We start from the raw sequence: 26,468 nt of genomic DNA, 5'->3' as shown, positions 1-26,468 counted from the left end.
ACGTACGTGCAGGGCCAGACTGGGAACCACAACCGGCCCTGTCAAAGTGCTCGCCTCCGAGGGGGTGCCTCCGAGCTCTTTACCAGGGCCAGTTTTCAGCTGATTTTGTTACAGGGCCGATTTTGCAAAAACGGTCCTGTAACAAAAACGCCCCCCAGGGGCCTAAAACCGTCCCCCACCTGTGCGGCGCACCGGGGGATTGCCCGGTGCCCGCTACGGCCAGTCCGGCCCTGCGTACTTGTCTTGTTTCTGTTGAGCCACGTGCATTGCCTTTCCATTATAATACTTGGCTCTTTTGTATGAATGTTTCCAAAAAGTGAAGGCACCCTCTGCTCGGCAATGCTGCATGCCATTTATAAGGTTCTAGGACTCTGGGACACCTTGCTGTATCCTCTTCGGGCTTGGTGGAGGGATTCTGTTTCTGTTAACTGCCCCACTTTCTTTTCTTTTCCTCCAGTTCTATGATAATGGCCAAGTAGCATTTAAGTCATATTTGACATATTTATCCAGCCATAGATTTTTAGCCAAAATCATCTTTATGATACATTTTTCATCAAACATTTATGAAAAAATAAAATACAGGACCTAAAATGGAACATATTGGCTAAAGTGGGTCTGTAGGAAAGTGCTCTTGAGATTGAAATAGTCTACTATTGCCACATTGAGGTAATATTTAGTAAATATCGCCTTGACCAGTGGCAGCTCCTCCGGTAAGGCGGAGGAGCGTCGCCCCACTGTTTTTCGCAGTGAAAAAAAAGGAAAAATAAAATGCTAATAACTCAATGTCATTATCATTCTCTTTGTTCCTGCTGCGGCGTCTTGGCGGGCGGCCGGATCTGCTCTGCTCTCAGAGCGGGGCGAGTAGTGGTGGGAACTATGTAAGTGTGCATGAGTGTTTGGCTGGCGCTCTCGGGCTGGCCAAACATTCATACGCACTTTGCATGTTTTCCACCCAGGCTGCATTACAGCCTGGGTGGAGAACATGCTCAGGCTCCCATTTCCTGGCCGAGCACCGAACCCCGGTGCTCAGACCAATCACAATGCTGCATTGCAGCGTTGTGATTAGCTATGGGGAGCCTGGGTGCTTCCTGTTTCAAGAGAAGAAGCCAGAAGGAGAGCGGAGCAGAGGCGGCCGGCCGGCCTGCAGGCTGGCAGATAAGTGACCTTTAAAAAAAATGTACATTGGATAAATGTCTATTTTCTTTCAAATGTTCTAGGAATCAACAAATTCATATGAAACTAGCTGTATTTGATTACTATATATTATTGTGCAAAAACTGTACCTAAATCCTAAAATAAACATGTTGGCTAAAGTGTCAGATTTGGTTGAATGTTTCACACACGATTTGAGATGTAGCAGCAAATTGCCAGCAGAAAACACAGCATTGCCAGAAAATAAATGATATTTATTCAAGAAAAAAGACAATTTACTGTATAAAAAAAGAATTAGTTCAGTTTCATAAAAAATGCTGAGTTCCATTTCAGGTTGGAATATAATCTTGATACAGGGACATAGCTTGGTCAGTAAAATTGGAGGGTGTGACCTTCAGATTTTCCAACAATCATGCAGGCATATAATGTTAAAATACATTATGTGACAAGCAGGGGGCATGGTAGGGGCTTACGGTACAGTGGAAAGAAGAGAAATGCGGATTGGTAGGAGTACTGCGAGAAACACAATTATTTGTCAACTAAACAACACTTTTGAGGACTTTCAAAACAGAGAGAGGGAGAGAGTGTATGTGCACTTTTGTCTGTGTGTATTCAAAAATCCACGGTGAAATCCGACAGACACCTCACCATAGCCAATGAAAGCATCTGTACCCAACTATTCATCAGAAAATACATTTATTCTGAGGTTTCACACCCCAAACACACCTCTGAATGCTAGACCCCTGTCTTTATACTCTGTGTGGCTATTATTCATGTACTAAGTAACAGAATACGATTGTCGAAATTAACACTTCAGAATATACAGTGCCTTTCTTAGTGCTAAGCTTGAGAACGCTATTCTAAGAACAAAATTGGTTTTGAATTACCATTGTGTCCCATAACTCTTTATGGGACCGTTAGTAACCCAGAAAACACAAACACCACCCTCTCAGGAATGCTCAGTGGGTTGCTGCAGGTAAACTGGACTTTTTCACTCAGTTATGGTGTACTGAACAAAGTCTTTCCACCTATGTGCTAGGAACCCCAACGCAGAGGAGAGAAGTCAGGATTTGCACACAGGGCGGCTGTCTTCTATGTTCACTATTAAATGACAGTGGGATCACTTCTCACTTGTAATAAAATATTAGTGAGTAGTATAAAGTGAGTAGTTACGTAATTTTCTAATTGCAGGTATGCTCTGTTGGCAGAACGTGTCTGGATGAGGAAAAAACCTTATATAATATGCTTATTGTATTTTCCTGACTATTAGAACATAATGTAATGCAGCATTATATATTGTGGACCGAAAACCTATTTCAATATAATAGGGTCCTATAATACATAGGGGCTTTCAATTACTTTATAAATTCAAGTTTATTACAGGAAGCAGGACTTTATCTGCATGGTAACACGCATTTTGAAAGTGCCTTACATTAAACTACGTATCATGTGTATTTTTGATAAATTACAACCTTTATTTTGGCTTGTTTATATTTACAGTACTGATGTCACATATAGCATTAACACCAAGAACATTTGTTTTTGTTTAGAAGGAGCTGCAACAATAATTCACACGCAGATTGTGGGAGCAAGATAGAGTATTATAAAGAATAATACAACCTGCAAGAGTTCTGTGATCTTATACTGGAAGTTGTTGCTCTACATGGTCACAGAAATCCTCCGTGAATTGTAATATAAATTGTGGAGGGTGTATATTTTCCCATGCGTAATGACAATGGGGATACTTGCGACTTGATAGTTTTTACACGACAATTGTTTTTAAATGTTAAGCTACAAATTGACATAGTAGCTGGTGCAAAAGTATCCAACTCGTGTGTATAAATGTATTCTGTCCCATAACGATAAAAGGCTGAATTTTGGATTTCACTAAGTGGACTAAAGGCAGCAGCAGGCACGCAACCTGATGAGGTATAATAATGGCTTCACACCTTTGCTGAAACTTATACCACTTCCAATACCGTTATTTACCACGAAGACAAAGTACACATAATCAGAAGTCACCTGCTCAGGTAATTAGCCAAGTACAGCAATTCTGCGTTTTTTCTGTCAAAAATTGAGGGGCTCTGTATTGCCGGTCGGCATGGGAGAAAATGTCAAATTCGGGAGATCAAATGGGTGATGCATGGCCTTTTGCACATTTTTACCCTCAGAATCAAGCAACCACGTCACATTGATGAATGTCAAGGAGGGGATTAAATGTTCATTGATTTTTTAATATCTCTTAGAGATGTTCACTTTTGCTTGTCACATCATTTGCTTTCAGTTTGTGGCAATAATCTGCGATTATGCATGGAGTCTTTTTTTTTTTTGAGGGAATGTATCTCTCCTGATGTGCCAATAACATTCTTTGTTCACATTGTTGCAAAACTCGCACTTTGTGAGGCAATACACCCTAAGGTTTTTGGTAAAAGATTTATAATTATTGGAGACGTTCAAAACGTAATTCAGAAGCACCCACTGCATACTTTCGTGGCATACAAACATGGTAGAAACGTGAAAGTAATATACGTTATTTTATGATGGTATTTTTTAATCGTGGTTCATTTTTTAAATAATAGAATAGAATAATGCAATATAATAAAATAGAATTTTAGACTAATTTGTGTTAGCTTCGTTTAGAGTGAACTTTAGAAGCAGCCAGGTACTACCTGTGCTAACAGGAGAGATCTCACAGGGAAGAAACGTGAAATTAACGCAAGGAGGCGGGGCTTTGAAGGGCACCGCCCACAACATGTATGATTTGTTTTAACTTTACTTCAAAAAGTTTTTTTTTCATATTTAATCTACGGTGGGCATGCACGAATTTAAGTCTCGCTATCGTTGGTAAAATGGGCACCGCTCGCTGGCAATGTCAGTGCAGACAGCGGGGCCTGACTTAACAGATCGTCCCCCAAAGTTTGAAAGGTTCGGGCCGCAAACACATGGGAGGCCACGCCCCTGTTCCTCCCCCTTTCCAGTTCGGCCCGGCGGAGGGCGGGGATAGTTCTGGGGGAGTAGGGGCTCCCGGGCCCTCCTGTCTGCGCCGAAGTGTGGGGGAACAGAGCTGACGTCAGCCCCGGGGAGGTGGGTAGGAGGCCGAGCTGTCAGACGGTGGCAGGTATTAAAAGTCACATTGGAGGACAGCCCCCCCAGCTATGGATCTCACCTTGGGCTTTTCAAACTCCCATGCGCCGCGTGTTCCCGGGACCTTCCAGGTGCTGCAGGCTGCTTGCCCCCGTACCTGGCCCCTGGGTCCCATGCCGGAGGAGGCGGGCAGAGCCGTTGGCGTGCATCCCCCCAGGCAGGGGGACCACGGATACATGAAGCCTGGGAGCTGCCCCGCTACCGCCGGAGAAGTCAGGTACCCCGGGTATATAAAACCCGGAATATTTATCCCCCCTCCCAAGCAGGCAGACCCTGTGAAGCTGGGGGGCTTCACCCCAGAAAAACAGATGTCAGTCGACAGCACCCAAAGACACGAAGAGGTGCCCGTGGAACACACCCCGGCCGTGAATCAAGCGGTGTCTGCTTTCACAAGGCCCCTGACCAGCACCCCTGGAAGCATCAAGGAGGAGGCTGGCCCCCCGATGTCTCTAGCCGGCACACGTACAACCCCGAGGCAGGGGGACGCTGGAGCAAGGCAGGCGGGGGCCGTGAAGCAGGAGGACCCCGGACCTCCGACTGACACGAAGCCGCCAGAGAAAAGTAAGTTTGCAACTTGCATAAAACTTTTGGTGCATGGCTGCAGCGGGTGCGCGAGGCCCCCTGCACGTTCTGTGTGGCCCCGAGGCTCTCGTGCGTTACTTGATTTAACGCTGGTGTGTGGTATCGAGGTGCTGGATGCTAGAAAGCGTGCATGCTGTCTCTGGGAGCTCCATGTTTGGAGGGAGGGGGTTGATGGGCTGTCGCATTGTGCACGCACAAGAGGCGCTGCCTGTCCACATGGAGGCTGCAAACCTCCACTGACAATGGAAGGCAAAACAAACGGCCGGGACGAGCGTGCTCTCGAATTCGTGCCAATGTGCCCTGAAAGCGGGGGCCAACGTGGGATCGCCCACATCGGGTTTTGCATCTGCCCAACTTTTGTATCTTAAAAACGCATGGGGTGGAATTTTAACAAAAGCAACTCTGCCAACGGTTCTCCCCGCCCCCACTCACCAACTAGTATCGCGTAAAGGGGGAGCCCTCCCCGGGAAAAAGATCACTCGGGACGGTAGAGGGAGGGGGTGAAGTGACGGGTGGGGATATCAAAAAGGTAATGGAGGGGGTGCAAACGGGAGGAGGGGAAGAGCCCGCGCAAGTTCCTGTTTCTTTTTTGGAAACAAAGAAAACTCTGTGCTGGCATCTGTCAAAGAGTGATGGGAACCCGGTCCAGGACGGGAGCGTGAGGGACGTCCCCAATGGATACCCTAAAGGGGGTGGGGGGGGGGCTACCTGTTAGTATGCGATTTCTTCAACCGCCCTCATGAAGCCCCCTCTCTCTCTGACTCGGGAAAAATAGCAGTGAGTTGGAAACGGACAACATGGAGGCTGCAGGAGATTTAAAGACGCCCCCTCCCAAGTTGACAGGGAACCTGCACCCTTGGTCGGTTGAGGGTGGGAGGGATGTTTGAGCGCGCGCATTGCTCCCCGTTTGTAAATAGTGGTCTGTTTCCCCCGCCACCCCCTCCCAAAACATGGCCTGGGTGCCTGCACAATCTTCTGACACGTGAGATTTTCATTTGCACGTATGGGACCATATGACCTGTGTTTTTATAGGCTGCTGTCTTAATTTTCTGAACAACTGTTCTTACGGTGTCAGCATCCTATATACACTGACACTTTATAGATTTCTTTTTTTTTTTTAGGACATTACCCCATTATATGTCGTATATAAGCACCTTGACGTTTATCATTTCACTTGTTTGCGTCTTTGTCCTGTGTCTCTTTTGTTACTGTTAACTGAGTGTCGCGTTTGAGGGGACGCAAACAGACAGTTGATTTTCAAATTTTGCCCCTCTTCGGCTGTCATCAGTGTGATGCCTTCCTGACGTCATCGGTTGTTTACATTGCACGTTCAGGAGGAGACAACGTGCAAATAAGTTCGAGTACTTGTCCGTCCGTTTGTCATCGCACGTAGTTTGCGCGCTGTGGCCAGGAGCGTCACACAGACCCCTGCGGTGTTGGGGGGAGACTCAATCACTCATGGCCCCCAAATCGTGCAGGGGAGCCCCATTCATAAAAAGTCCAATAAACATCGACGTGATATGGGAGACTCGGGGGCCCCCATTCTGAGGGGGCATCATTGTGCGAAACGCCACTCGCTGTGGCGTGTTTTTGTTGTGGGCTTTTGTTTTGTCAGGGTGGCGCTCTGCTGACTGCGAGGGAGGGCCTGCGCCCAGCTGCCATTTGCACACAGCAGGGGCTGCCTCTCTCCCATCAGGTCTGAAGTTATCACGTACTCCGGCTCCAAAGACCCCTCCCCCTTTGAGCAAAGCCATTTGCTTTTTGATTAGTCAGAAGGACCTTCCATTTTCGCCCCGTTTTCCAGGTTTACATTTCAATGGGATCGCACAGATCCATTTTAAAGGGAGAACAGTAGGTGTGCTCCCCCCCCCCCCCCCCCCCCCCCCCCCGCAGTCAAGAGTGCATCTTTCAAAATTTAAAAGTTATGTAGTTAATGTCTCTTTTTTGTGCTTGGGTCGTGAGGCGGTTGTAATTGTGTGTGTGTGTGACAGTTCTTACATCCCAACGATCCCTTTTATTGGTATGGGGGCGCTGTCGTGCGCCATTCAAAATCTGCACATGGTGTTGGGTTTCAGATCTCAACAAAGATTTCTGCGCGTAAACATTTCTTTGTTTAGCGACTTCTTCTCAAACTTTGTTACACTTTATCATGGAGCAGTTACGTGTACTTGTTCCTAAGACGCGGGGTCGAGGGCATTTGATAGACAAAGTTTGGGATTGGTGGGGTGAAAGGAGCGAAAGGAAGTCGGTTAGAAACGAGATTTTTGACAACAGGTTTCCATGACAGTCGGGCCTCGTGCCGGAGGCTGAGCAGAGGCTGGGGCTCCTCCTACCGCGACCCACTACTTTCAGCACATCATTACATATTTTTGTTCCATACATTTTCCCCTTATTTTGATATACTCAATTGCTTGGTTATTTCATTTATTACCTCCCGGGTAACATTGTTACATACAATATTTTTTGGGTGGGGAAAGGGGGGTGCTTTCACTGAAAGTTAAATACTCGGGGTGGGGCCATTTAGTTCGTTTCTTTTACTTTAGCTAACTCGATTTACTTCTCTAACAGGGGAAAGTACTTGTGTCGGTCTCCCAACGCTATACTTATTTTCTTAAACTGTAGGTTGACCATCACTTCATCCCGATTGTGTTTAAAGGTAGCTCTGATGATGTCACCACCCGTGACTACGTGGCGCCTACAAGTGATTTCATCACCTTTGCCGACCTTTTGACACTGCCCTGCTGCATGAATTGCAACTTGAATTTGATCCGATTACTCGTCCGTCTTGCATCATGGAACGGTTACTGTGTAACTGTTGGTTGTTTTTATGGACAAGGCCCAAACGTTTTATGTTAGTACTTACCATGTAAACCCATTTTTAAATACTTTGTATTTACCCAATACTTATTTTTGTAGTGTACTGCCACCACACTGGAGCAACTGAGCTAAGTTTATCTGCTAGCAAGTACCCTTTTTTCTCGTGTTTAACATTTAATGTTCATGAGGCAGCAATATTATTTTGCACAATAAATCTCATACCACTATTACTTTGTAGGCAGAAATGGTCACTTTTATTACGACAGGTGTGTAACATAACTTTCCATAAATGCAAAACATGGTAAAAAAAAAAAATCAACATCACTAATTCATAAGTCTAAACGTTCCCCAATAAAAACACCATGCTCTTCACCTTTTTCTCATGCTTCCTTCATTTACCGCCTTTTCCTTGCATACCCCAATCTCAAGACCACCCCTCCCCCCCCCCCCCCCCCCATCAACTATCCCAAGCGATCTGCTCCAGTATTGTTCAAAACCACATTGTTTGCTCTTCAGCTTCCCTGCGTTCTGTCCTCAACCTCCACTCCAGGAGGGATAATCCCACACCAGACTGTCCACCCCCCCAAAAGCACCTGACTACAACAATAAAAAATACTCTACAACCTGCCTTATGGCCTGTTCCAGTTGCCCAAAGACACCCAGGGGGAGACCAGCTAGAGCCACGCTCCCCATGGGTCTCCGCATTCTTGTCTACTTCATCCCTTGGAGCCCCAGCTTTTGTTTATAATTCCTGGGCTTCGCCTTTTCTCATGCACTCACACTGTCGGACCACATATTTCTTGACCCTTCTCGGTGATGCGTACCTGTCACCTATACCACAGGTCCCCTCCAAAACCACCCTCTTTAACCCAGAAGTCAGTCCGTCTTTAACCCCCCACACCCCAGTTAACATAACATTTGTAAAGCGCACTCTCACCCAAAGGTCTCTTGGCGCTGAATAACAGATGTTTGTTACCCAACTCCATGGTACTCATTTTATCGACTTTGAACCTGTGACCATGAGGTTGAACACAGGTCCCCGCAGTGCATGCATTAGTCCACTGAGCTACCAGACCCAGTTCTCAATGCCCTCGGCTGGATTACCCGCACACTGCTCATAACACCTGCAACGTTTGAATATGATTCTACCTCAGAGTAGGTTACTTTAAAATATGAACTGATTAGAAGAAAGGAAGAGAAGCAAATTAAACTTCCTATAAGGTCACCTGAAAACAAGAACTTGTACAGTCTCCAACTGAGTAACAAGCAACAAAAACATGTATTCTGTTCTCTTGAGTGGGGGCGAGGGGGCTCATCCTCCAGTCTCTCTCTACATACCTCTCAAGTGATTTTATGAAAATCTAGAGCTTTATTCAAACAAAATCCAGAAAAACAAGCTTTCTGGCACATCAGCTTTTAGAACTTCCTCTGGGCCAGTTTGTCTCCTTGCCCTCTGGATACTCGCGCACAAGGTTTCCCCAAACCTGGATTACTTTGAGGTGGGAGTCCTGCCTTTCCTGAGTCACAGGATCCGAGTTTCCTTTGTTGGTTTGTTTCTAGAGTCATTCCACGAACTCGAGCTGGAAACCTCCACAGACTGGATCTGCCATGATGGACATCATCACCCTTCATTCCCATAATCCACTGCGCATGCATTGCCGACCACCCAGACACTAGATCCATGCATCTGGCCATAAACTGCGTGCACTGGTTTGCAGTCTTTTGATGCACTGATTCCAGTCCTTCCTCTCAATTGCGACCCAAGTTTGCCTTGGGCCTTTTCTTTCCTGCCACTCCAGTCCTTAAAAATCCTGTGTAGTCCCCCCCCCCCCCCCCCCATGTCTTCAGCTTATGTATAGATGCAATAACTCCTTAGTGGTCTTTTTAAGCTAACAGCACCAGGTTATACTCTGGCATGGGGTTCCTCCCAAGGAACATGCTCAGTCGTGACATCCACGAACGGGTGTAAGACACATTATGCCCCTAATTGGTAGGGCCTTATTTATTTTATAGAGTTTTATATAGCGCGAACAAGATCCCGAAGAATATCAGAGCGCTTTACATTAGGAAGGATGGAAGGACAATAATGCAAAATCAGCATCAGGTAGGAGTAAACATTCCTCATGTTGGCTCTCTGGGCTCTGCTCAGTTAGTAATGTCCAATTGCATCGACAGAAGCTTTGGTGTCGCGCTGAATCCTGCCCTGTCAGTCACCATGCTCATTAATTTGGGCATCTTTTTCAAGCTCTGTATTCTATAATGCATTTGGAATATGTATAACCTTTTCTAACACACACCAGAACCATCACACAATGAGGGAAAGAGTCTCCTTCAAGGCACTCTGTATCGGTCCTAAAATCTTGAATCTGAAAGGTCCTTTACCTCCTGATTAAAGGGCACCATCCAAGCAGATGCCTCAGGTTCCCAGGGACAGCTTGGACTGTGATCCCCGAGATAAAACGAGCACGTTTGGATGGCCGTGCCTTCGGCTACTTGACCCCAAAGTTGTGGAACTCTCTCCCTCCTAAGCTGAGACTTTTTTTCTGTTACTGTTTTTTAGGCAATTGTAGTAGCACTGAAATAAGTTGTGGAAGCCTAGCGAGGGTACACTCCGAATAGAGTAACCATGCACTCTCCAAAATCACCTCGCATAGCATAATGCCTAACATAACCATCACTAATGGGCAAAACAAAACTAGTCCATTTCTTAAATTAACTGCTTAAATAGGAAATACATGGATCAGTAGGCCATCGACTTTCGAACTGATGACCATTAGACACTGGTATTTATGTAGTGAAAACATAGTCACATGGCTAGGGCTAGTTTTCACCAGAAAGTACACCAACCAAGAATGTAGCAAGTTAACTACAAGATGTACAGTGGTAAAGAAAGTGTTAAAGTAGACTGTTCGTGAAGGGCGGGACTAGGCGTAATCTACAGAGAAGAGTTCAAGTTTTTCTGGGAGTGGGGTGGCAGGTTGGGGTAGAGCCTGTAATCCTTCCTTTGGGTTCCACAGCCATGACATGACGTGAAAAGTTGTGTTTCAAGTGGCACTTTTTTTGCCTCCCTGTCAAGATTGCCAGAAGTAAGGGTTTGTTTCTGGTATTTTTGTTTACCTCCTGTGATGTGGAGTTTAATTTTCAAGTAGGTTGGTAGCTTAAGGTGTATGTTTTATGGGTAATTCATGCCATTTTGAAACTTGTGGAGGCCGATTTCTCGCAGCATGGAAAGTGTATTGTGAGGTAGGAATACGGGGAGTCTGATTATGTTTAGACATGTAAGCAGTGGTGTGTCTCTCTTCAGATGAGAGGACCAGTGCTTGCACAGTAGTTCTTGCATCCAATTGGGAACGGGAACACTGCAAAATGTATTAGATTGACTAAGATTCCAAATTGCAATTAAAAATTCTCTTAAATCTTCATCAAGACATAACTGCTAAGCTAACACGTTTCGGTCTTTTTTTGTCAATACGAAACTACTTCAGGGCAAGAGATTGTTCAGATTTCTCATCCTTTACATAATTTACCCAGTACTGCCATACTCTTGTCTGTGCATTAATTCACATAATAATGAGGCTTCAGTCTGATGCTAGTCACGATTTCAACAAAAGAAGCGCAGCAGATGGGCAATAGGTGGAGTGGGTGCATGCATGGTGTTAGGTTTTTTTTTTCTGACACGCTGCAGTTGAAATGATCAAAAAACAGAACAAAAGCCAATGCTGCATTTAACTCACCTGCACTTTAGATGGTGAACTGAATGAAACAGTAACGCTAACAACCACTTTTTCCGTTGGATTTAATCCAGAAAATATTTTGCATTTTACATTAACTGCATTTTCAGTTATTAAAACATGTTCATTACAAAAACAGACAAAATAAACAACATTACCACAACAATATCGACATTTTGACTAAATTTTATGCAATTTGACACCAATACAAATAGACTACACTCAACCATATAAACGTCTCAGTCATACTAATCATCCATCCTCACTAGACAATATACACGTTAGAACAATAATACACAATAAACAAAAAGGCCATCAGTAGACAAAACTTGGCATAGTTATAAATCACTACACTGTATTATTTAGAAAAGATTGGCCAAAGGCGGAAAGGTCTACACGTTTTGAATCCCTTTATGTACGGGGATTCTCATCAGGACCAACATGGAGGCTAGCCACCTAAGCAGAGAGACTTGAGCATTCACGCTCCTTCAGATTGAATGTACGCCGATATTTACTCTCTACGTCAGCCAGAGTCCAATTTGGTCGCCCCTTTGGAGCAACCGTTGTTTTGTTAAGCACAGCGAAGAAAGGATATCTTTACACTTGTTGAGAATACGTGAACGTCGAGATTTGTTTTCAATGGAAACAAGACCGGTTACTTACTAAGCGCTTGCCGCTGTATGAAACACAAATGAGGAGAGAAGACTTTCTTGGGTTCTGCTCTATTGCATACCACAGCCTTACAAGTTACGGATTGAAGTAGTAACAACTTTGAAAACTTCGGCTTACTTTAGTACAAGCAAAATGTTGGTCCTTATGAGAATCCCCGTACATAAAGGGATTCGAAACGCGTAGACCTTTCCGCCTTTGGCCAATCTTTTCTAAATAATACAGTGTAGTGATTTATAACTATGCCAAGTTTTGTCTACTGATGCCCTTTTTGTTTATTGATTGTGTATTATTGTTCTAACGTGTATATTGTCTAGTGAGGATGGATGATTAGTATGACTGAGACGTTTATATGGTTGAGTGTAGTCTATTTGTATTGGTGTCAAATTGCATAAAATTTAGTCAAAATGTCAATATTGTTGTGGTAATGTTGTTTATTTTGTCTGTTTTTGTAATGAACATGTTTTAATAACTGAAAATGCAGTTAATGTAAAATGCAAAACATTTTCTGGATTAAATCCAACGGAAAAAGTGGTTTAGTGTTACTGTTTCATTCAGTTCACCATCTAAAGTGCAGGTGAGTTAAATGCAGCATTGGCTTTTGTTCTGTTTTTTGATAATATTTGGTTTGGCCTTGCTGCCAATCGAGCCAGAACCCTATTTGGTTTTTGCAGTTGAAATGAGGCCTTTTCTGTCTCGTCATAAATGACCCCTCTCAGGTTCTGCAATTTCAAATGAATGCCTATTTGACGGGCTGCTCAAACCATATCCTCGTGCTACAGGGGTGTTTACTTGTCGACCCGCAGCACCAATGTGCAACTTATGTTACTAGGGGTTTAGCATTCAGTTACCGGTCCTCTGTAGCTCTGTACTTCCTGGGAACGACAGCTACTGCTCCTTTGGCATGTTTTACCGGGCCTTGATTTGTGAGTACTTGCATGTGAGTACTGCGCTGCCCATGTGAAGGCCAGACTCTGACTTGGCGTTGACTGTGCCATTCTGTTGCTGTGTCTTCACTTGAGCAGTGTTCCGTGGCTGCAGAGACGTGTTCTCTTGTACAGCTGTGCGGGTTCCCCTCTCCTCGGAGTTTCCTGTGGAGACACGCCGGCCCTTCCTTGATTCACTGTCGCACACCGATATCTTCTGCCAAACCCCGCTCCCCCTCCCGGCTCGGGGGACTGGAGGTACTGCTACTCGCAGTAAATTTCCTGCGTGATATGGCTGGGTTTCGTTAGTTAACCTAGCCAATACATATTTGCCTTGTATCCCGATTTAAGAGGCGGGCTACCATTTTCCACACGCCTGTAGCAGTAATGGAGCCTACAGCTCTTGGCGATGCTGCGGATTGAAAGTGGTAAAACCCAGCTCCGTGCTCACTAAGAGCCGCCAGCATGCCCTTCACCTGCATAGTGCTCTGAAAAGCATGCCCCGAAGCAGCCGTTGGAAATACTGACTGACCTCTCTGTACCACATTCAGGTGCGAGGGTGTGGTTTGGCATGGCACAAAGGTCCGATTACTCATGTATGTCTTGCTTTATTTCTCTTGATGGCTTCTTCGTCTAAAAAGCCACAGTCACTCCCTCTAACCTAGATCCAAAGGCATGTGGCTTCCTGTGATGTCATCATTGGTTGAAAACTCCTGGGATGTCATTTCCGGTGATGCTATAATGCTTTTCGGTGGCTTTAAATAAATAGATCGTTTTGCTCATAATTTTGACAAGTAGATCTATGTTCCCCATTGGAATACATTTTAGGAAATAGTTTTATGGCGTGGATATCTCCCCTCCCCTTTTTTCCCCGAAAATGTCTGGCAACATTATGGGTCAGCCTGTGGCAATAGGTTTGCAGTCTTTGGAATCTCGGTCCTCACTTCGGCGCTTACACAGCAGGCCTTCGCCCGCCGCACGGGCCCTGGGGTGTGGGGAAAAAATGCCAAATGCGCTTTCAGGTATCCCAGCTTTTGGCCTCTTGGGAACACACCACTCTGCCGTGGATGCATTTGCCCACGGAGTGGAGCTATACATACATTTAATGGGGTCAAGTTTTGAACATTTTGCGGCTTGTTGTTGAGACTTGATGCCATTTGAAACAATTTCCCCATGCACCTGCGTTAAGTGAGTGGTGCCCCCCCCCCCACACACACGGGGGGGGGGGCAGGCAGCAGGGGTTTTTTCACTTTTGCCCCCTCTGCTCCTTTTGTGTTCCCTAATCATGTCACATTCACTGTGACCCCCATCTACTCCTGTAGCCGTCGAAGTGAGAAACGCCCACTGTGCAGCGCGGCACATCCGCACGTGGGGGCACTTCCTGCTGCTGGGATGCGAGTGGAGAACATGGCCAGTTGCACGCGACTCCCCCGCGCGTCGGTGTCTAGACTACTAAATGCTTTTTACACTGCTGTACAGGAAGATACAGCCAGGCCGTGGCTGCTGGTACCTCGAGGGAGACCCAGCATTATATGGCTAATCTAAGTAGAGTCCCTGCTCTTCTCTGCGTGGCAGCTTACCTTTTTATCCTCGCTGGGACCCCTTCCAGATTAAAACGTGTATATATTGTATGTGCCTTCTTTTAATTAAATGTGCAGTAGCCAGGTTACCATATACATTAAACCTATCTCTAGTCTTCAGCAGTAATGCCAAAGCGGTAATGCTTAGAATGTTTTCTTGGGCTCCATCCTTTGACTCCTTGACAAACGTGAGATGTATACTGCTTTAAGATCGCAATGGAACTTTTTTTTATACACGTTGCACTGGACACGAGGGCCGAAATCATCATTGGATACTCGGGGCGAAAATTCGTATTCATTTTCTGGCCTTTACACTCTCCTGTTCACCACAGTCTGAGGTGTGGCATGGATCCTCTAGCAAAATGGCTGCCAGGTGGAGGACACGCTGTTGCCCATCACTTTACCTCAGGGGGTGCTGGGAGAAATCAGGTGGGTATCTGTGATCCTGGCCAGTGCTATACTGAGGTCAGAAACACCGATCCTTAAGCCCCTTTCCACTTGTATGTCCTCTTGTGTTTTTTGTTTGTTCCTTCAACAGTGTGATGCCAACATGTTCTATTGATCCATCTCTCACTTATTGCCAATTTGGCCGTGGTTCTTGAAACACCTGTTTTAGACTTGCCCGGTGTGTTTGGTATAGATCTATACTCCCGTAATTTTTTTTTAGAGCTTTTGCAAAGCTTTGTGTGGGATGTGATTAAAAGGGGAAAAAAAGAGGAAACATTGTATGTGTTAAAAGGGTGGCTTCAGCATTGTGGCTATTTTAGGCGAGTCCTTTGAACATTTTGCGACCTGAGTCCTGGATTCTTGTTTGAATACGAGTTCACCAGCAAGCGCATCATTCTGTGTCCAAAGTTAGTCCAGCAATCACTGCCATTCTTTGATTCAACGAAAAAGAATTCTCTATGACTGCTTCAAAGAGGAAAGCTTCTATTTAATAACATTGCAGAGTTCGTCAACAGCTGCTTCTTCAATTATATGCACCACCAAATATATGGGAGCTATATACTATAATAATATAGCTGGGTATTAACCATCAGAGCCCAATTGACTGAGACTAGATTTGGTCCACAGTGTATTTCAGCTAAGGAAACAGTTGGTGTTACTGCATATTCATATATAGGGAAAAAATATTTATTGTTGTCCAGAAGAAGGTGGTTCCATTTTACCAACCCACCGAAACGCGTCGTCTATTTGTTTTCTGTAAGATTTGAGGAACGATGAGCTACACAGGAAAAAAAAGGCTCGGAATTTGATTTCTTGATTCTATTCAAATAACATTTCTGAAATGACAATTGTTTGTGTCTTAAGTGTTGTCTCACCTGCTGTAACGTTTTATGATACATTATGCAATATTTTCTACTATTAGGTTTTTAATTGTTTTTATAAATAAAAAATATGCATTTTTATAAATTGCATAAACTTATTTACTTGGACTGTTACATTAAAAATGTATTGGAGAAAGGTTGCCTTTTGGTCCCTTTTTAGGACGGGTGTAGATGTATACATGATTTTGAATACGATGAAAAGTGGAATGTTTGAATAGAATGAAGTGATTTCTCCAAGGGATTATTTGTTGCTGACAATCAAATTGTATATGGAACTCTGCCTCTTGGAGTAGTGGGGCCCCCTCTCTTTTGTGGAGACAAAGTTAGTCTGTTCCTTGGACTCCAGAAATCTTCTACCTATCCAAGTTGCTTACGTTTAGTGACTCGTGGGAATTTTTCCACAACCTGCATTTAGACGTTTTCCGAGTATACAGGAGAATTCTTAATGTCTTATAGGGCAAGGCTTACAAATCGGTTTTGTTGTACTAGTACAAATGAAGGATTTGAATGTCCATTTAACTCTGTTTACAAATAATGTTAGCTTTAGTGCTACTTGTCCAGATTTCACGTGAACACTGTATTTTGTTTTCTCCCATTCAGTGTTTGGTCCAGACAAGCCCATGGATTTTTCTGCCATGTCGGACAGTGACCTCGCTGACGAGGAAGGCAGCTTCACCATGGACCTTTCCATTGACCATGGTAACCCCAACAAGAGGAAGCGCAGAGGGAACCTGCCTAAGGACTCAGTAAAGATTCTGCGGGACTGGCTCTTTGAGCATCGTTTCAACGCCTACCCCTCCGAGCAAGAGAAGCTCAGCCTTTCCGGACAGACCAGCTTGTCGGTGTTGCAGGTGAGTTGCGGAACACCAGCTATCCAGTAGACACTATAGCAAGGGCTGAATGTGCCTCTTACTGAAACCTGTGTAGTTGTGACATCCTCAATATAGAATCATCCCACATTGTATATGACCTAAAGTTATATTACCTTCGGTGCTTTTCAAATACCCACCTTATTCAAGGTAACCATAGATTTACATTTTTGGTGGTTCCACCCCATGAAGGTTTCCAAGGGAAGTCTAACTATTGTAATACTAGCCAGGCAAGAAAATTAGGGAATCCGAAGTAACTCCTAGCTCCCAGTGTATTAGTTAGAAATATTAATTATTGTGCTTGGGTGAAATATTTACCCTATTCAGCAACTAACCATTCTTCTGAAAGATGCATCTTTAGATCTAGATTGATAGCACAACCTACTCTCATTTTTTTCACATTTACATAGTGCTCCACCAAGAGGAATCTCCAACTCTTTCACCTCATGGGATTGGCTATATGATGTAGCCTTCTTCTTTTTAGGAACTCATTTCGTAGGGATGCATGGAAAGCTATTTGATATCTGTAAAGTGCTCCACATACTAGCATTCAATTTTTATCTCGTGTACATTCTGTACAGAAAAGCTTTTCTTTTCTGCTAACCTTTCCCCTAAGGATTAGTACAGCCTGTAGGTCTGGCCACTAAACAGCATTCATGCATGCTTTGTTTGCATACATTAGAACGTTACTGGCAGACCTTTTGGCTTCCCATTGCTTCTTAATATTGGACTATATTACCTATCCACAATTCTGCGACCTGGTGTTGGGCAAGCCACAGTACTGAGTTTTCAGCACACTTCTTTGAGCACTGCACATCACTGTTTTCTCACTGACTACTGAGGAGCAATTAGTGACCAAAAGAGGATGTGTAGCCAGTAACCACATTTTTGTGCAATAGACCCATTTCTAAAACTACAGCTTTAAAGAAAAAAAAAAGCATCCTTCCCTAAGAGCTCAGTGGTCCACTTTTTTAGTTTTTACATTGAATAGTGTACCATGTACACTCCATCCCAAACATGTGCATATCTGTCTGTTTCACTCGTATCTGCAAGCTTACTATTATACGCATTATCTTCCCAATTTTTGTAATTTACTCTCATTGCGTTCAGGGAAAGTGTGCCAAAAGCTCGCCCAAACCCATGCATGGGAGTCTTCCCCTGAACCTTCTTATCCCACGAAAATGTTTTTCGGGCAATGAAGCAGATCCATAAGCATTCCTCTGCCCAGTTGCCAATCACAGTTGATAGTAAAACAATGTTGATCAATGATTTTCACATTTCCTTACGTTTTATTGTAACCATGCCACTTGAATAAATTGTTTTATTGGAATAATTTCTAAATTATTTGATCTCTACCAAAGCAAAATTAAGGTCATACACGAGGAATGATTGACATAAAAAGGTCAGATCATCACCAGGGTCTTTCCAGAATATTATGGGAATAAAACCCTTCTATGCGCCCCCAATGAGCTCCCTTCATCCTCAAACCTCCTGTTGCGTTAACCATAAGGCATAGTTTGGGTCCAAATACTTCCATAGAAAATCCATTCTTAATGGGCTGACTCCACTTTTTCGGATCAGGTTGGTGTTCGCTGCTTTGAGATTGCGCGGGGGGGAGGTTTTGTTGGTGCCCCGGGTCTTTTCCCCAAAAGGCTTTGTGACTGGTAAACAAAGTCCTGAATTACATTTTCTGCTCGGCCACAGAGAGCCAAAGGAGTGCTTTTGAAGCAGTCTTTTTCCTCAGAGTAAAGCCAAAGGTGCTGCAAAAATGAGTCTTGGTCTTTTCAAAGGCAGTCAGTAAGCTTCATTGGAGTAGTAATCGAGGCATACCATTACCATGGTTCGGGTTCGGTACATCCTGGGTTTCTAGACCAGGCACAACTTTTTGCTTTTTACTACTTAACTTTGTGGGAAGGGTGGACAAAGGTGAAATCTGTTTAATATGACACCAAGAGTGCCGGTAGAAATTTCTACATCATATCTCCATAGAATCTAGGGATGCCACACTACTACTGTGGCTTTTTGTAAACCTGGATTGCAGGATCTGCAGCTGTCTTCCTACTCTAGGTCATCCCCATAAGTAATACAGTGCACTATATGTGCAGGTGTGGGCATATTGGTTTCCTCATCGGATGGTTTCCAGTCTGCCCAGTTGATTGGGAGCCGTTACACAGACCAGTATGGGATTTGCCCCTGGTATAATCTTTTTGTCTGCAGCCATGTATTCGGTCTGCCCAATGTTGGTAACTGATGATTGTGTCTTTTTGTTTTCAGATCTGCAATTGGTTTATCAATGCAAGACGCCGACTACTGCCAGATATGCTGCGCAAAGATGGGAAGGATCCTAACCAATTTACGATCTCTCGCCGAGGAGCAAAGACGTCCGACTCTGTTTTACCTCGCAGTACCTCTCCTGCCTCGGGCATCATAGTAGGGGCTCCAGTGACCACGCCTCCTGTCCCCACCTCGAGTCTCCTGGCTATGTCTATCTGCCCACAGGTTCTCTGCCAACCAAGCCCTCGGTCTACACCCAGTCAGCACCCAGTACTAGGTGACCACAGTATCGATCGGGGAGAAAAGCTACTCCTGCCACCTCCAGCACCAACATTCCGCAAGACGGAGCCAGAATCCAGCAAACTGCACTTTGGCTCCGGCACCACAATGACGCTGTTGACGCGGACGGAGGCATCCAGCCCCACGAACGGACTCTTCAACACACCGCCTCCCACACCTCCGGAGCTTTTTGGAGAGGACTTCAGTGGCTTTCAGCTTCTGGTGGAAGTGGCTCTACAAAAGGCAGCAGAGATGGAGTCCCAGCGGCAGAGCGCACAGATTCCGCCATCGTTACACCGAGAAATGCCGCTGAGTGCTGGCAACTCCAATTAACATCTTGCACCGTTTGGGGAAGTTGTTGGATCTCACTTTCACCTCTACTCCTTTAACTTGACATTTGGGAGTGGGTGCTAGTCCAGTCAGTTTCCATGTGGCATTATGTTTACTGCTTCCAGGTTGTGCTGTGGAGGCAGCACAACATGTTGCTGATGAATGGGGGTGAGGGGTGCAGACTCATGACGGACAACAAACCACCCTGTGCCTTCATTTGTCAGTCGGGGTAAACTGGCAATTTTGGACCAAGAGTTCACTTTTTTTTTTTTTTGTATTTCCTCTTTTTATACAAGTTTCAAGTGGACCCTAATGTGTAAGATGTCGTCACTCCTCTACCTCCTGTCTCCCATCATAAGGGATACTCCGAACACGGTTGCTGTAGTAGACTTACCTTATCAGGACTTGTTGGGTAGGGTGTACACAGCTTCCCTACCTGACCTCATGTGTACTGGTGGGTTTTAGGGCACAGATGCCGGCAACGGAGGGGGGTGCTGGTCTGTGCCTTGGTGATGACCCAAAAGGAACATAAACAAGCCGGAATCGGTCTGCAGCTGTCCTAATCGAATAGTTGGACTTGATGTGGTTGCGGGAGCCCAGGCTTTCGCATGAGACCTTTACCACCCTGCACACACTTTGATTTACAGAATACTCTCAGTTCTGTCTTACACATCTCTATTGTATCACCGTTTTTGACACGCCCAGAATTCACTGATACTCCCAGCCCAGGTTGTTGCCTCCTCATCCATCCTGTCTAGATTGGCATAGCCTCCCTCTAGTAGGTGGATTTTAGGATGACTGCTTGTAATCACATCAGATAAACCGGGTGTGAGGCAGGGTGTAAGAAATGGGGTGTTCGTGCTGTGGTCAATATATTCTTGATACTCCACTCTGATTACCTCATTAGTATTTCATTGTAAAACTTGCACAGTGCACTACACGTAAATGGTCAGTCTGTTACAAACGGGTATGCTGGTCTGCTACCTTGCGCCCAGAAGATGGAGCCATTTTAACTTGGCACACACATTTCTTTGAAAGTCGTACACTCGCCGTGGGACATTTGTACAGAAAAATTTGTTTTGAGGGTATTCTTTTTATGTAGGCACCCTAGATGAAGACTTGTGTATACATCTAGATAGGATGAGCTATGGACTAACCGTCAATACCTTTACTATAACTAGTTTGTTTCTCGAGTGCCCCTCCAAATATAGATAAGTTATACTGCCCTGTAACAAGGTAGCCATGGGCATCTATTCTAGCACCACCATGATGACTAGGTGGGAATCTCTGATAACTGACACTTCGGTGTTTACTTTGGCAAACATCTACTGTTACTTAACTGATCATCAAGTGAGATGTCGACCCGCATTGTGTTCCGGTCGCAATTCCCTTAACCAAAAAGTAGGAAGAATTGAAACGCCCCACTCCAGCATGTGCTTTGAGGTGGCTGCAGGCAGCATCTCTAGCTCTCTGGATCCAAGGGCTAGAGGGAAGTTCCTTTACTGTTCCCAGTTGGGCTTTTTATAATTACTTTTTTTTTTTTTTTATTGATATAAATTTCTTAGAATTTTTTTGTATTCCAAAGAAGGGACATTTGGGAAAACCTCTTACAATAAAAATTCTCAAAAGTAAATAAACGGAAACATTGGGGCGCACACTAACTGTTTGAGAGAGTTGTAGCTGTGCTTGGGGTTTGATGAGACCAGTTCGTGGGAGCTTATTTCGGATAAAAACAATTTGTGTTTTTGGTACTTTGAATAGAGCGCTGTTTGAACTGCATGACTGTTATAAATATTACATTTAACCACCATTCTGCAAGGCTCAGATTGGTGGTCCAAAGGGTGTACGACCCTCCTACGTTACCAAGAATACACTAACTACGCTATTTTCGACACTCCAGTGCTACCTGAGACTTTTAGAAGCTTCCTTTTTCCCCTGACTGAGAGGGTTTACAAAATCTTGTTTCCGAAGATAGATCACATGTTGACCCTGCTGCTGCTCTATGAAAAGCTTCTCTCAAAATGGAGGACACGAGGCAGGCGTATTGGGGTTTCCTAGTGTGAGTGCGCATCTCACGCCCACAGCCTCTGTCTCTATCTTCGATGTCATTCCCATGATAAATTCTGCAGGGCATTGTGCAGTGTGCTTCTATTGGAAATGCCTCTTAACTGCTGCATGTATCAGTTTCCTTCCTTCCAGTTTCTGATTTCCCCTTGTCCAGAATTTTCAGTGAGCAGTAGCTTATGTCCTCTCTGAACCCTTCTTGGGGAAACTTCTCCTTCAAGTCTCTGGTACTGAAATACCCGAGAAGTTAGCAGTTCCGAGTTCTACCTGGTGTTCCTTCCGTCTTTAGTCTGGCAGATGCTGAAGAGATGGGGCGCACCTAGTGCTTGCTTGTGTGCAGTGTTGCAGGTCCCTGTGGAATTGGTGTTTCTTCACTTTATTGGTCACTGTGCATGGGTACAGCCGGAGCAACGAAAACAGCAGCTGATGGCATCGGCTCGCTGACCGCTTAATGTCATGAAAGTGTTGTAGTAAGGGTGGTATTTTTTCCCCACTAGGTTTGCCTAGTTCAGGTGTGGTCCGAAAGGTTAGATTGCCCGTGTGTGAACAGGAAATTTGGAAGGTACAAGTGTGAGTTTATTACAACTGCTCCCGATCCCCAATCTCTGAATATACCTGTGTTTTTGTCAGTTGCATACTCCTGTTTTACAGCGCCATTTTGTTTACAGCCCATATGCTGACTTCAGACCATTAACTAGTTTTGCGTTCTGATGGAAGCTAAAGATATGATTGATTACAAGATAAGGATTGCCAAAGAAAGACTGGTGTAGGGTGTACAAACCGTGGCTAGTACTTGGCTGTTGTAAGGGATGAGTCCATCTTGTATAACTCAACCTGGTTAAAGATAACGATTTGAGGTTTGAATTACCTGGGATGCACTTTCCTGTCGTCCGTGGTCTACGGCATTAGCGTTTACATTTCCATCGATGGTCTACCATGGATAGGGTGCCCTTGGCAGTCACGAACTTGCCATGATTGGAGGACAGGGTTGTTAAGTTTTCCACTTCGCCCAGTGCAGTCCCTATTGACTTGCATCCATTGGTAATCTGAAAAGAAGGAAAACTACTCTTATGTTATTCTTCCATTTGATACTCTACGGGTCCACTGCTTGGATATTTCAGGCAGGAGCCTACAGCTTGCGCACTAGGAAACAGTGCAGTGTGTGGATTTGTGAAATGTGCTAAGCTGGTGTCTCTGAAGAACCAGAAGGGATGAAGGGTCCACCCGGCCACTCCCACACGAGGCAGCCTTTTCACCTTTTAAAGACCTCATCTAGCTGGTAATTCTCCAGACGTTTCCATTTTTGCGTGTTTGGGCACAAACGGAGTGCCAAGAGGTTGGCGACTAGTTGTCTGCGTCTAAAGTTGTCATTTAGGTTAACTGACTTCTGTTCCGTTCTAGAAAGAGTGGAAATGGCAACCAGGAAAGGATTCTGGTGCTCATTGTTAAAATAAATGTGAATTTTCACAAGACCCTGGCCTATGTGTTTAGTTCTCCTGTAGGAACAGGCTCCTCTCCAGAGATGTCTCGGTGGGGAGTGATTGACACATTTTGGTTGGGCATTCTGTTGCACAGCGGCTGACCAGAAAACCGCAAACCTAACAATCTATACAAAGTGAAAGTCTATCCAACAGATTTTAAAGACTCGTACTTCAAGACTCCACCCCTTTCGTTAAACTTTGTTTAGTGCAGCTATTCCTGTATTGTGAAGCGTGCACAGACTATCACATTGCACCCTTTTGAACCCACCTGGTGTTGTGCTGATAGTTTCAGATACTCTAGAGGCCTTTTTTCGTTTGTTTTTTGTTGTACAGAATTATTTGTGTTAGATTTAATAATTTTACTTACCGTTGCATAAAATCACTTTATTCTCTGCAAGTGCTCAAAAATAAGGAGGAGGGGCCAGTAGGTGGTGAATCCAGCTGTGGTTTTTGACCGCAAATTCCGATGGGGCTTGTGGGAGTGACTTCAGTGTCCTTCCTTCACACTTCGACTTTTATAAATGACCTTGGAAAGCTTTGCTAGAAAAACGCCAGGGTGATTGTGGCATCAATTGGTTAAAAATAAATAGTTAAAGCAGCCCGCTAGTTCCATGTTAGGGTGGGGGGTGGTCTGATGATCTGGTACTGTGGAATCCTTTCTAATGGACCCATAGGCTTTCATTCTGTTGGAGGGCGGTGAGTCACCTCCCCATGCAAACTAGTGCGATTGTGTAAAACACAAGGTATTTGTTTTGAGACTGTGACACCATGTCGTCCTTTCTCTGCCAGTTGCACGAGAAAGGGATGTCATATTTTCATATTCCTTCAAGATAGGACCACTTCTGTACTGTTTATGGGCTCATCACATCTGCTAAACAGAGTGATGCAGCGCCTTACCCAAATGCTAGGATTTCTCCCCTACATTTGGTGCAGATATTAGATTTTTGTTTTTATTAGACTTTTATACCCCCAATCCATTTGTGGGCAGGGAGCCTCCTTTGACGTCTGCATCCCATGAGGTGGTCTTCACCCACCACTTTATAACAGAGTTTGACAACTGCTTGGTTGCTTAGAACCTTCCAGAACAGCGAGGGGAATCCCCGAGGTCCCCAGTAGATGTGAGGTGTGGCTGGTCAGCTTCGTCGTAGAGAGCTGTTTGGGATGCTTCGTGTGTTTTTAATGCATGGATTCTCAAGGAAGCCCATCAAAGAAATGATGGTGCGGTTTGACAAAGACCAACTTTTAATCAAAAACAGTATTCATTGCCTACAGTATCTTGCAAATTTGATTTTTTTTTTTTTTTTAAGCAGAAATATTTAAGCGCAATGAGAGGCTCCTCCATTTTACAAGTCAGCAAAATACCTGCTCTAGGACGTATTTATCAGTGAAAAAGCGCACCATAGATTTTTAATGTGCCCAAGATCAAACAAACCCGCCCTTGCCCCTCCACCTGTCGACTGAACTCCTTAGTGCACTTGTATTAGGTTGTGTGTTACACGGGACAGACTAACCGACTCGGCACCACGAGTGGCTGGCATCTGCAAAGCATGCAAGTATTACAACTGTAGTTCTAGACTGACATTTCCCATCATGCTTTGGGACAGGGTTGCTCCCTTCCTTTTCCAGGCGCACACAACTTTGGGATGCGGGCACACTGGGTGTGTCTCATGGGTCGTGTGATGGGTGCAGATGCCGCCTGGCGTGTCATGACTGGGGCATTATGCTGGCACATTCCATCTCCTTTGCTTGGAGATGTAATGCAGCGAACAGTTTAGAAAACGAAGGTTGCCCTTCGTCTGTAACTTTATTAAGCAAAAAAACTACTGTAAATAACTCTGAAACCTGCTTTTGTTAAATAAAGCCTTTTATAAGATACCCCCCTGGCGTCACGTTTTCTTTCGTATGCTATTATCCTTGCATGATGCAGCAATTTCAAAGACGTCTACCACCCCATGGAACTGCTTGAACGGCGTGTCCTACTTTGATGTCTTTTCCAGGAAGGAGTAGACCGAGGATGCGCTGCATTTGGCGGTCTCCCCCAAAATCTGTGATATTGCCAATTTGGGATTGTTTAAATTTCTATTGATGTGATGTGTGTCCGTTTCATCTAGATTTTAATGTTTTCAGCCAAGGTCTCCAGTGATGCCAAAGGCTGATGATATTGTCTCATACAAACTGCTTCCTTGTTAGGATTTGTGGGGTGGTGAAATCATTTAGCTTTGTCAAACTACAGTCAAAAAAATTCTGGAAAATACATCCTGAAATTCACAAAAGGGTTTTAAAGCAATAATCAACTTCCTTGGTGGTGGCATCTGCGAATTCCCCCATTACATCATATTAAAAAAAGCGAAAAAGAGAGGCGTTGCATGTCTCTTCTGTTTGGGCAGATAAATCTGCAGTGATGTCGTCAACTTGAGTGAGTTCCTTGGAGGGAGATCCCGAAGGGTACGAGCCACGTATTTTAAACACAGTTTAATTACTTTTTTTTTCCTCACGTCATCTTTTCACCGCTAGAGGGTTATATAATTTGAAATGGAAACATTCCTTCTGGATTTTTGTGAAGACTTTAACTGGCAAGTTTTCGCTTTACATATCCATCTGCTCAAGAATGGGGCCAATTAGTTCATTCATAAAATCAGGTCAAAATTAATATAATAATGGCAAATCTATGGGTGTTGTGTTCAATAATTTTTTTTGTCATTGTTTAGTAAACTAATAACCTAGTTTTAGCTTCTAGTAGCATTGCAAAAGTCGGTGAAATCCATTTACTGAATCGTATCAGTGGAACAGATCAGTGCCTCAAGTTCAACCAATGCTGTCCACTACTAAGTTGTTATGGCAGTAGAAACTGTATTATTTCACGGAACAATGGTGGGCCTTTCTCCTTGCATGTCAACCGTTTTAAACTTCAGGTGTAAATTCTTCCCGTTAAGTTTCCCTTCACCAGACCCAGAGTGACTTCTTATGGAGTGACAGGTTATCCAGAAACCACCCATTCTTTTGGTTTTCAGCTGCAGGTGGCAGTTCAAGCTCCCTCGAAGAGCTGTTGTGCTCCATCTTGGAAGGTGTATGACTTCTCAAAATGACGTCTCCATATAATCTAGTAATGGTGGTCTTGCGGACAGGATTTCATCCCTGTCCTTGATCATGGTGCCTATTGAGTCTCTCCACTGCCATGGTGTTGCATACTTTCTTGTATCGGGATTCACGTTGTGGAGAATTTTCTATTTACATAATCTCAA

The 26,468-nt window shown here is 44.5% G+C and overlaps 1 protein-coding gene across 1 annotated transcript; it reads left to right on the top strand.

Moving 5' to 3' along the window:
• The first annotated feature begins 4,147 nt into the window (after positions 1–4,147).
• Positions 4,148–25,101, top strand: TGIF2 (TGFB induced factor homeobox 2). Its single transcript, XM_085619179.1, has 3 exons — positions 4,148–4,857; positions 16,530–16,780; positions 19,073–25,101. Exons 1-3 carry the CDS (start codon positions 4,308–4,310, stop codon positions 19,682–19,684), a joined length of 1,413 nt encoding a protein of 470 aa, XP_085475305.1. The 5' UTR covers positions 4,148–4,307; the 3' UTR covers positions 19,685–25,101.
• Positions 25,102–26,468: the final 1,367 nt, after the last annotated feature.

Source organism: Triturus cristatus, chromosome 7 (genome assembly GCF_964204655.1).
Source record: "Triturus cristatus chromosome 7, aTriCri1.1, whole genome shotgun sequence".
NCBI classification, from domain to species: Eukaryota; Metazoa; Chordata; class Amphibia; order Caudata; family Salamandridae; genus Triturus; species Triturus cristatus.
The sequence above is the reverse complement of the archived record's forward strand: the minus strand, read 5'-3'. Positions and strand labels throughout refer to the sequence as shown.